General features: G+C 40.0%; 1 protein-coding gene across 1 annotated transcript in view; it reads left to right on the top strand.

Annotated features, from left to right (window-relative positions):
* Positions 1-5,875: 5,875 nt before the first annotated feature.
* Positions 5,876-11,277, top strand: part of LOC102291147 (nephronectin) — a 33,366-nt gene continuing 27,964 nt past the window's right edge. The window contains exons 1-5 of the mRNA XM_042225998.1: positions 5,876-6,245; positions 7,913-8,022; positions 9,691-9,783; positions 9,915-10,037; positions 10,484-10,603. Coding sequence (XP_042081932.1) covers positions 9,753-9,783; positions 9,915-10,037; positions 10,484-10,603 — 274 coding nt within the window. The 5' untranslated portion in view covers positions 5,876-6,245; positions 7,913-8,022; positions 9,691-9,752. The remainder of the gene's footprint in view (positions 6,246-7,912; positions 8,023-9,690; positions 9,784-9,914; positions 10,038-10,483; positions 10,604-11,277) is intronic.

Below are 11,277 nucleotides of genomic sequence, written 5' to 3' on the forward strand. Positions count from 1 at the left end.
TCTCTCCTAACAAGACCAGGTTCCCTCCAGAAGGTTTGCCAATTATCTGTGAAGCCCACATCGTTTTTTGGACACCGCTCAGACAGCCAGCAATTTAAGGAGAACATGCGACTAAACATGCCACATGTTAACACATCAATTTATTCCCGCTGGAGAATATCTACCCGTGTCATCAGTCTCTATAGAAAATCGGTGTCGTTGAGAAAAGCGCAAGTCCAAAGTGCTCTATCAATAAGGACTCAGCCCTGATGAAACTTAAAGAGACACTAATGGATGGATGTGTACACATGCACGTCCATAACAGAAACTATACAAATGTTGAAAGCAGGTGTTTTAGTGTCCCCTCAGGTGCAGTCAATTGAATGCCTTTTCCCCCTATCAGCTGTTTACTCTGATCTCTGCTGGGCAGCTACTGCGCTAAGAACACCAGCCCACAAGTCTATATGTTTTGTGTCAGTACTGATAACAGATTGATAGAAATGTGCCCAGAGCTGCAGCGCTGGAAGTTCATTTTTAAGAGGATTCAAAGAGAAAGTGGCAGATAACGAGGACTTCGTGATCTCAGTGTTCTGGATTTAAACCTCTGGGTGCTCTGAGGCATTTCTGTGTGGAGTTTGAATGTTCCTACTATGCCGGAGAACACACTTGTTCAGTTGACTGACAAATCTAAATGGGACTGTAGTTACTAGAGGGTTTTTTTCTCAGTTCTAGACATGAGGGCTAGCGACCTGTCCCGGGTGTCCTGACAGCTGGAATAGTTTCCAGCACCCTGCAAGTTAAGAAGCAGTTAAGAAAATCCATGAACTATGTCAAAAATCGATGTCGTTCAAAGAGAAATGATTCCATGACTTTCTTACACACGTTTTTATAATTTTATTTAACAAAACTGCAATTTATTCTCAAGTAAATCCTCTACACATTTAATATTCCAGAAACTCCAACTAATGAAAAAAATTTGCAGAAGAAGCCTGGACAAGGTAGTCTAAATTAATCCATTAGTGACAACGTTCAACTCCAAAATGATTTCCAGCAGCTGTAAAATTAGGTTTAATTTGACTTTCCGTGCTTTTGACTTTAAATACCTTTCAAAAAAAAAAGTGAGAACGCATCTGAATTGTCACTTAGCGCACCCGCATGTCACTATCACATATGACTAAGTGCAATTTAATAAGAGCAGAAGGGCTCACTGTATGTTCTGTGCAATTAACCACCAAAACTGTTCCAGGAATCGTATTTTCACTTCACAGCGATTCACTCAACTTTATCATTTATGACGGACACACTGTACTTTGGAGCGAGCTGGGGTTGCGAAGGAGCTCCGAATGATATCTGATCTCTTTGTGGGGGCATCCTTTTTCAAGCTGAGGAATCAAAGACCACCAATGTGTTACAGCTCTAATGTGGTCAGAGGCAGTGGAAGGCGGTGGGGGGAGAATCTGCAGATTGGCTCAGAGGCACACTTGAAATCTTGATCCTCTCCCACTGCGTCCATGCTGGCAGATGGGAGAGAGCAGAGCTCAACTCCCCCGATCGACTCCTGCACTTGCCACACAGAGCTAACACCGACAGCGTTTATCACTCTCTCTTCGCTGTCGATGGCCACTTTCCGCTTTCCCCCGTTCCCCCTCGCTGCGTTCCCCTTTTTGGCAGGCGGGATTAAGTTTAATGGTATTGTGTGTGACAGATACGGAGTGAGGTTTGGCACTAATTTGAGGCAGACCACGCACAACCATTTTATGGTTTCTTTCCAACTCGCTCTGTGACATGTGGTGGTGACACGTTTGACAAAAACCATCCAAGGTGAAGGGCTGGGTGGGGCCCTCTGTGCGTGTGGGTTTAAAGTGAACTCACCCTGAACGGCACCTTCTTTCGTCCCACCCAGCACCACAAATAATCCAGTTTCTCTACAAGCATCATTGGCTGATTTTAAAAACTGTGTGGTTTGCAGTCTGAGGGTGTTTATGCTGGTTTTATGGTCTCCTCTGCAGCGGTGACACCCCGGGGCCACCTACTTGCAGTAATCTCATAATTAGCTGAATGGTTTTGAAGGAACATGCCAAATATGTGTTACTTGTTGCTTTGAGGCCAGACAAACAGAGGTGTCGGCTGCGAGCAGAAAAGGTCCATTTTACTGAAAACTGGATGAATGAGGTGAATAATGCTTGAGCGTGGTGGGTAGATGCATAATCAGTTTGGTGTGCTGTAGGGAGGCTAACTCATGACATAAACTTATTTTAAAAAGAAAGAAAAGACTTTTTACCAGCTCATGCTCATCCATCAGACAGATGCAGCCTTAAAGCAGGATTTGTGTGTGTGAGTGTGAGTGTGTGTCTAGCCTAGTGAGCAGACCACCAGGCCTCTAGACACGGACCCCGTCTTTGAGCTTAATACAACTGATTGCACTCTGATCAGTCCTGGTAATAGTTAAGGCTTCAAAGACACAGCCTCTGAGGCTGCCAGCAGTTATTTCCAACCCTGAGATCTCAGTCCCAACCCTCGGTACTGTAAGCAACAACCAACACTAAAAGGGGAAAAAAGTGCTAAGCTTTGGTTGGTAGCTACTCTTTCTTGCATTTCTCGTGTACTTTCATTTGCTTTAACCCCAGTGTTACATGTCTCGGTGTCGGTTATTTGTCTTTTGGTTGTTCCCTCGTTTTCTTTGATAGATAATTTTCTGTTGATTGTCCCGTTTTTGTTTTCCCTTCCTGTCTTTGTCTCGTGCCTTTGCCGCTCTGATTGTCTCCACTTGTGTCTGATTACTGTCACCTGTGCCTCATTCCCCACCTGTTTCTCATCCCCAATCAGTCCACTGTTTTCATGTTTTGTTTTGGTTTTTTGGATCGTCTGTTGTGCTGCCCTTGTGGTCTCGTGGGGCCTTTACTCCAAAGAAAAGTTCAACATACCCAGGATATCGTTCCCTTATCTGGATTTTCTTTTCCTCATTGGCAGTGAGGCTAAACGGTCACACAAAGCTTGATAAATCAACCCGGAGTACAGTCTGAAAACAATCCAGCTGCCTCAGACCAATCAGCAGCGTGTGTGGCATGTGCTCTGTGAATGTGTATGCGCTTTAAGTGCTTTGTTCTGTAAGACTGGAAAAGAGCTACTGTATTAAAGTTTAGCCTATTTAAAGCCCAAATCTTTCTTCAGGGTCTCAGTGGGGCGTTTTCATTGGGTTATAAGTGTGGACTGCAGATAGGCACTCAAACACTTTGACTTTGGAGGCACTGTTAGAACAATGACAGAAGCACAAACTACATCTGCTGTTGAAGGCAGTGTGATATGGATTGGAACAAGTCAGTAAATGACCCAGACCAGTGATCTGATTTTTTTTAGCTTCTTTGCAATCTCACACCTCCTTCCCTCTTTTATTTCTCTCTTTCGTCCCTGCGCCTCTCTTTGTGTCCCACTCTATATTTTGCGTCTCTTACACAGGTGAGCTGTCACACCTCTTGCTCTCAGTACCTTGCAATTACTCCCTCCGCTCTTCAACACTCACACATACACCTAAATGCCCCTTGGCATGCAAGATAGAAGATAACGCTGCTTTTCGAGCACACAGACACTGAAAAACGAGAACATCCGAGGATAGCAGAAGTTAATATGTAGTTCAGAGGTTAAAATAGAAACTGTGGTGGAACAAAATGACCAAACTAAGTCAGCAAGTCTTTGTGGTGATGGCACATTTTGTTTTCTTTTCTCTGGCTGATCATCGGGATGGGTAAGAGTTTTCTGAAAGTATTTCTATTTGAAGGAAATTTGAATTTGTTCAACTTTCTTAAAAAACATGCAGATTTTTTTCAGTTTTCCCTAAAGCTGGTAAAAGTGAACGTAATACCATAAGAATATTGTGAAAGCCTTTTTTAAAAAGTAATGGTTGTGACTCTTTCTTCCTGTACAGTGTGAACATCTTAAATTAATCCACTTGCTTTGTATTAGATCATTTAATAGCCTGTTAACATGGAGATTTAAGAGCAGCTACAAATGCAGCTCACATGGTGATCCTGCAGGCAATTGAGTTTTAATACACATTTGCCGATGAAAGCAAATAATAAGGGAGAAATTGTGATTGTATAGAATAGAAAGACTTTTTTTGTTAAAGACTCGGGATGAGGAAAGTGTTTCATAAGTAGTTACAGTGTACAGATGCTTTAAATAGGCAGCAGTATGCTTGACAGATCCAATAAAAAATGAACAGATGGGCATGGTTGAAGTAATATAGAATCAAAGATGTAGAAAAAACAAAGCCACGTGATTAAAAAGAATTAAGGTTTTTTTTGCTAATAGTATGAGTCTGGGTGTATATGGAACTGTAGAAAGGTCTGACAAGAGTTACAACCAATGTTCCCTCTAATTTTTCATGTGTCTGAGCGAACACACCAACTCCCTGAGCGGTCTCTTGGACCACTGTGAGCAACAGCAGACGTGTGCACTGTGGTCACGCCAGCATCGAATCCATCCAAGTTACATGGTTTATTAAAATAATCAAATTACAGCATTTACATTTATGTTAGACTACTTTTAATTAACTGCTTTAGCCCACTTACAATGAAAATTTAAAAAAGACTCTAGTCATTGGCCTGTGTTGTATGTTAATACTATTGGACGTAAAAGTAACTTGAACTCCAATTTTGAAAACACAACTTTATTTATTTATTCATTTATTTATTTGCTTTGACTTGTATTATGAGTATGAGTCTGTGGTCTGGGAGAGAGTCCTGTAACTCTCTGTCTGCAAAATACAGTATATAATGAGCAACGTTGGGCAATTCATTATATAGTTATGCAAACAACAAAGTTTTTTGCAGCTGTTTACCTAAAAATGCAGCCAAGGGCGTTTGTTTAAATAAACATTTCAAAACTATTTACAGAACAATCCGCTGTTCTGCATCAAATTTGATGCCGCACAAATTATTTGTGCCACTCCAAAAAAATAATTTCTGTCCACTATGAGATAAAGGAGAACATCACAAGCCTGATACCTGCAGGCCTGACAGCAGGGGATGTATCACTCCTGTAACACCTTAACATTCAGCAGTCGCCTCATTGTTCTGACACACACAACAAAACTATTGACTACACTACATGCTAACAACACAAGATTTGCGTTAAACGTCGCAAATGTCTCACATCTCAAAACACCGCCGTCACTCCTAAAACCCCCCCCCCCCCCTTCCTAAACAACTAAATGCCATGTTGCTATATCATTTTTTGATTTATCCACAGAGTACATTTTTCCACCAATAGGAAAGGGTGGAGGGGTGTGTGTGTTTTTGCTCACAGGCGGAGAGTGCTTTCGAGGTTTTCCTTATAAAACGCTGTTTTTACAGTTTCTTCCCGCAGTAAATATAAACAACGATAGTATTCAGGAAAAAAACGAACATTGCATATATTTTTATCATAACTCTGGTTTTACGTGGCCCATCAACACAATTTAAAAACTGGTATAGTTTTTAAATTGTGGCATAGTCCACACTTTTTCCGTCAATTGTTCCGTCTGTCCTGCTCACATCTCCAATGGTTGTACACGTTGTCATTAACGTGGCTTCACTCCACATCAGCCACGCCGCTTTGCTATAGCTAAAACACCGGTGTCGGCACATAAGGACGCTGTCATAGCCTGTCAATGACGTTGATTAGCTGCGTATATACGAATGTGAATCACATCAGCGGCTGGACTATAGGATAAGGTGGCATCGTCTAATCCCATACTGGAGCAGCCAGTCACTCACTGACTAACACTGCAAAACAGAATTGTTAACTTATTTATTTTAATTTCAATTCAGGTTAGATTTTTTTTCTATGTGCGCAACACAGATTTTCTGTGCGCAGAGACCATGCCAACACTGCGCAATTGAGCATGCACGCAGCTTAGAGCGAACATTGGTTACAACTGATTTAAAGTGTGGGGGATTCATATATAGAAGAGTAGAAAAATCCAAATACAAGTAAAAGATATCATGAAGATTTTGAGACAACATAGACTTTTTAAATTTAGTTTTGACTGAGTGAAGAAGTTGTTAAAGTAAAAGCTAAACTAACCTTTGGTTAATGCTGAATATTCTGTTGTTATGGCAACCTTTTTGTTCACCATTTTGCATGCTAACCTAGCTAGCAACCTACCTACCTAGCTAGCCCTTATTTAAAACTGACCTTCTAGAAAGTGTTACTGCTCCGCAGACTTCTTGGTGACACCTCCAGGAAGTAACTTTGGGTTAATGAGACACTTCTAAATCTGTCTAAAGGTATGGAGGTTTTGCACACACGTGTCCATCTGATGCTAACTGCTCTGCCAATTTGAAGGTCTGTCAATTATCGTGATATGTACAGTCAAGTGATTAAGAATATGCTGACTTCTTTACAAACACTTGCAAACTACTCTCTGAGGATACTAAAACTGTGAGACCCTTGGCCTTCAAAATAAAAGTTGCACTATTTGAAACATATTGACTGTAGCACTGAGGCACAACTTTTAGTTTGAAGGTGAGCAGTCTCCCATTTCCATTGCACTTTTTCAAGTTTTACTCCAACTTGGTTAGTAGAGAAGTTAGAGTAGATCTTAGGTAGATAGTAAGTGCATCTAATTAATCTAATTTTGAATCTTATTAAGAATTTTGGTGATTTGAGCCCCAAAGAGTTTTTTTTAACCCTTAAGGTTATATTTCTGGTCAAGTGCAAAGTAATAAATTTTTTTAGTTTAATTTTAGTTTTAGTTATACAGCGCCAAATCACGGTTTCCTTGAGGCACTTTATACTGTAAGGCAAAGACCCTAAAATAATGCAGAGGAAACAAGGGAACCCCCAACAATCAGGTGACCCCATATGAGCAAGCACTTTGGCGACTGTGGGAAGAAAAAAACTCCCTTTTAACAGGAAGAAATCTCCAGCAGAATAAGGCTCAGGGCGTGACCAGTTGGGGGTGAAAGAAGGAAGATGGGACATGAAATACACTGTGATGGAGAGCCACAGATTAATAATAACAAATGATTAAGTGAGTCAAAAAGGTGAGTGAAGAAGAAAAAAGTAACAAAACAATGAAAATGTTTCTTGCTCTTTGTACTAAAACACTTATAAATATAATAAATATAACACATGCTACTGTAACCCAAAACAGCAGTAAGCACACTTATACTGCAACCTTAGTATTATTATACACTACACAGGTCCTGTAGTTGTAATATGTAGATGGACAACTCAAATGATGCCTAAATTAATCAAATTATTAATTTAGCAGATGAACCAAAAATATTGTCTTGCTTTTGTTTTGGCTTTGTGTTGTTCACTACATATGCACACTGAGACGTGCTCTGCAGTACCATCAGTGAACACTGGGAAACATCTGTATTAAGACTAAACTCTGTTTCCAGCTTACTGTGATTTATGTTCATCCCTGCTTGTGATGTGATCTCAGAACTAATCTGGAATTTATTTATTTCTGTTACTTCCCTTCTTCCGTCTTCTCTTTTTCTTCTTGTCTCTGGGTGTTTATGAAACAGATTTCCCAAGAGCATTTCTATTTTTATTGTTTGCAAAAGTGAAGACATTTTCAGCTTAAGCGGTTACTTCTTTGTCCTTGTATGTCCTATCTGAGAAAGAGACGATCTCATGTCCAAAATCACACCCTATTTATTATACAGTGCATTATTTCTACCTTACACTGATTTCAGCATAAGTAGGATAATCTATCTTACTTCATCTCTTTCACATTTAAATATCATTTTTTGTGTGTGGTTGGTCTAATATTATTGTCTCTGTCTCACAACTGCTTCTGGGAAAACCATCAAATGGCAAAGAGCTGTAAAACTTTATTGGTGATTAATTGCACTGCCTACCTCCCAGGCATAAGAGGGGCTTTGTGCTAAAGCCCTGGAGGTCTGGTGATGATTAATAATCAGATAACCTCTTGTCCCAGCCTCCACAGGCCAGTGGAGGATGAACCGGAGCAAAGTCGGGGTCTCTGCAGCTATGGTCAGACGACTTCCTGTTGTTTTGGATGGAAGAATGTTAACAGCATTTGTGAGCGTAAGTTGTTCTGCAGTTCAGTAATACAACAGCCCCAATCATCCAGCTCCTGAGGTCACTTATGAGCTCAGGAGAAATGTGAGATATTATGACACGTACTTTATAATAAGCTGTAACAACCTGAAAGACAGTATTGCTCTTGAGACATTTTTTTGATATTAATTAAATGTGTATATTTTGTATATTTACATTTAAAGCTGTATGTAAAATGTAAAATGTATGCTGAGAGTTAACTATTCCCCTTGGTTTTATGAGGTGCTTCAGTTTCTTTCAGCACATAATTTATGGCTCAATTAGTCTAGTATTATTAGCTCTGTTTCAATATGCAGGAAAAAACACCTCACAATTCATTCCGATAATTTTATCAGCAGTCACATCACCAATAAACACTAGTGACTCGCCTCCACTGGCAGTCATACATGCCTATGCTGATGATGATGTGATATGCTTTGGCATGATCGAGTTTCTCTCTTCGTGTCATTCTGGTACAAGTTAAGCTTGAATTGTAGAGATTTTCTTCCCCCAGAACTTTGCAGGCTCTTTTAGACGTTTCCCGGGAAACTCTAATCTGGCCTTATTGTTCTAGAGTGTAACCAGTGGTTTGCACCTTGTTGTGTATGCACATTGATGAAGGCGCCTTTTGATTGAAGAACTCCTCGATGCCATTCTTGACTTGGTTAAATGTCATGACGTTGTTTTACTTAACCATGGAAATAATTCTGCAATCAATCACATTCGTGTTCCTCTTTGATGTTTCGGGCCTTTTATTGTTGCTGAGCTGGTCAGTGCTTTCATTTTTTGTAAAAATGGACCAGATTATTGATTGTGCCACTTTAATACGTTGATTTTGTTTTTTCTAATCATGACCTACCTCTCTTGTACTGACATGTCTTTTGAGCTCATGTTGACATTTCCACTTGGAAGCAGCCAAAGATCTTTTATCTGCTTAATTTGTAATTAAATAATGAGAGCCCCTGGCTATGAAACTTCTTGTTAGTCATTTGTCTTAACACTTTTGAGCCTCTAAAAATGGCGGACTGTGCATACAAATGTCTGTAATTCCTAAATAGTTAATGCAATGTGTTTTGTGAAATCCCTTGAAAGTCGCCACTTCAACCAAATCTTGATTGTTTGATTTAAAATTGTCAGTGCTGAGCCTAAGTATAAGTATAGTTACTACATAAAAGAAGAATATAGCCACTGTGACATTACCCTTTGTTTTCCAGACTACTGTTTGGCAATATTTGTATGAGAACTAACTTTATTAACTGCCCTAATATATAAAAAATAATGATAGAATTGTATTATTTCTTCTTAAGTTGTCTCTTAGTACAGTTAACCACAGTATAAGCCATACTATGTCAGATAATTGCATCAAAAATGACCCAGAATGCACCGCTATGAGACAAAGCTTCATTCAGTGAGTGTAACCAGCTGAGCTGGAGGTCCTCACCCATAGACACCTGTTTAAACACCTGTTTTAGCACACATTATTGTCATCAGGTTTAATCATTAATGCAGTTTAAACTATTCAGTTATATAAACATTTAGCTTGCTAACATAGCTCACATTAGGTTTTTCTCCATTATCCTGTGCATGCTTTACATGCTGCTTTATGTAGCTCATACCAGTGTGCAGAAGTTACATTGTGTCTGTTGTTGTCCGCAGCGGTGTGCAAGAGATCCTGCATAAATGGGAAATGTGTGGGACCGGACAAGTGTTCATGCTCCATGGGTTATAAAGGACCGCAGTGCAATGAAGGTGGAGTATCATTTACAAAATCGTTGTCTGTCTTATGTTTTTGATTTCTTAACTATTACCTGCGTCATTCTGCATCATTTACCACAAGGATTTCTATCTGCCGCTTGAATAATGTTTCATATTGACTCCAGATGTGAATGAGTGCGGTTTGCCGGAGAGGCCGTGTTCCCAGCGCTGCATGAATACGCACGGTAGCTATCGCTGTTACTGTGAACCTGGATACACACTCAGTGCAGATGGATACACCTGCACCAGTGAGTAATTTCCTGTGGAGGGGAATGCTTAAAATCCACATTAAGAAAAGCCTGCGTGCTGGCAGATTATATTTCTCTCCGATCAGTTTTCTACAAAAAGCTTTCCACCGTCTTCATACCATAATAGGAGGTTAAAGTGTCCGAGGACTCAGCTTACACATCCTTTTAGCCTCGCATAAATGTTTATGGCTGAAATTTACAGTTTATATTATGGAAAGTGATATCATAACAAACCTTGGCGGTGACAGGGTCAAGAGCAAAGAGCATAAATTAGTGATTCATGTAAGATTTTAGTTTTTAAGGAGCATTCAGTTATCGTTTCTGTTTACAGCTTCATTACTGGTCTGAGTGTTGCAGAGCATGCGCTCGTGTACTGTGTGGTGGCATGACAGTGTGTGTGACCCTCTGACCGATCCTCAGCCAGTGTTTCCCTGTCTGTCTTCCAGGAGAGGCCGCATGTTCCTCCCTGCACTGCCAGTTTGGTTGCCAGATGGAGAGAGGGGGAGCGCCGCGCTGTCTGTGTCCCCCCGGCCTCCACCTGGCTGCTGACAACAAGACCTGTGAAGGTAGTGCCTCATTAGAAACACCCTCAGTATGTCACCCCGTTTAGATTCTAACCCGATAATCAGACCGGTAACTGTTCAAATCTGTATTTTTTTTTTAAATTTACCCATGCAGTAAATATCATCAACAGGTCTTTACAGAATGTCTCTTAATCACACTGCTACTCTAGAAAAATATGTTTGATTCATTAACAATTATACACCTACTTCTAATCGTTCTTTCCTCAGCAAAATATCAGAACTTTTTCGCTTTTTCACCTTTGATACTGTTGGTCATGACATTTTAATTAAATTTTAATTTAAGGCTTAGGTTTGGTTTAGGTCAGGTTCTTGATAATCCTACTTAAAGAATAGAGGTTGTTGTTTTTTTTAGTTCCAGTAACTAATTTTAGATCTGCACATATAAAAATTTAATCAGGTGTTCCTCAAGGGTCTGTTCTTGGTCCATTACTCTTTAACCTTTACCTTTGACCTCTACATGCTCCCACCTGGTACTTTTATAAAAAAAAAAAATCACATATTCTATCATTCTTATGCAGATGATACACAAATGCACGTATTGTTTTCCTCTGATGATCTAACCAGTTTTCAAAAATTAATAAGCTGCACTGATGACATTAACAGCTGGATGTCTGATTAGATGATTAGAACTGGGGCCCGTTCTTCGTACGTGGCTT

The sequence above is a fragment of the Haplochromis burtoni genome, unplaced genomic scaffold (assembly GCF_018398535.1).
Source record: "Haplochromis burtoni strain Fernald_Lab_line unplaced genomic scaffold, NCSU_Asbu1 Contig_191, whole genome shotgun sequence".
Classification (NCBI taxonomy): domain Eukaryota; kingdom Metazoa; phylum Chordata; class Actinopteri; order Cichliformes; family Cichlidae; genus Haplochromis; species Haplochromis burtoni.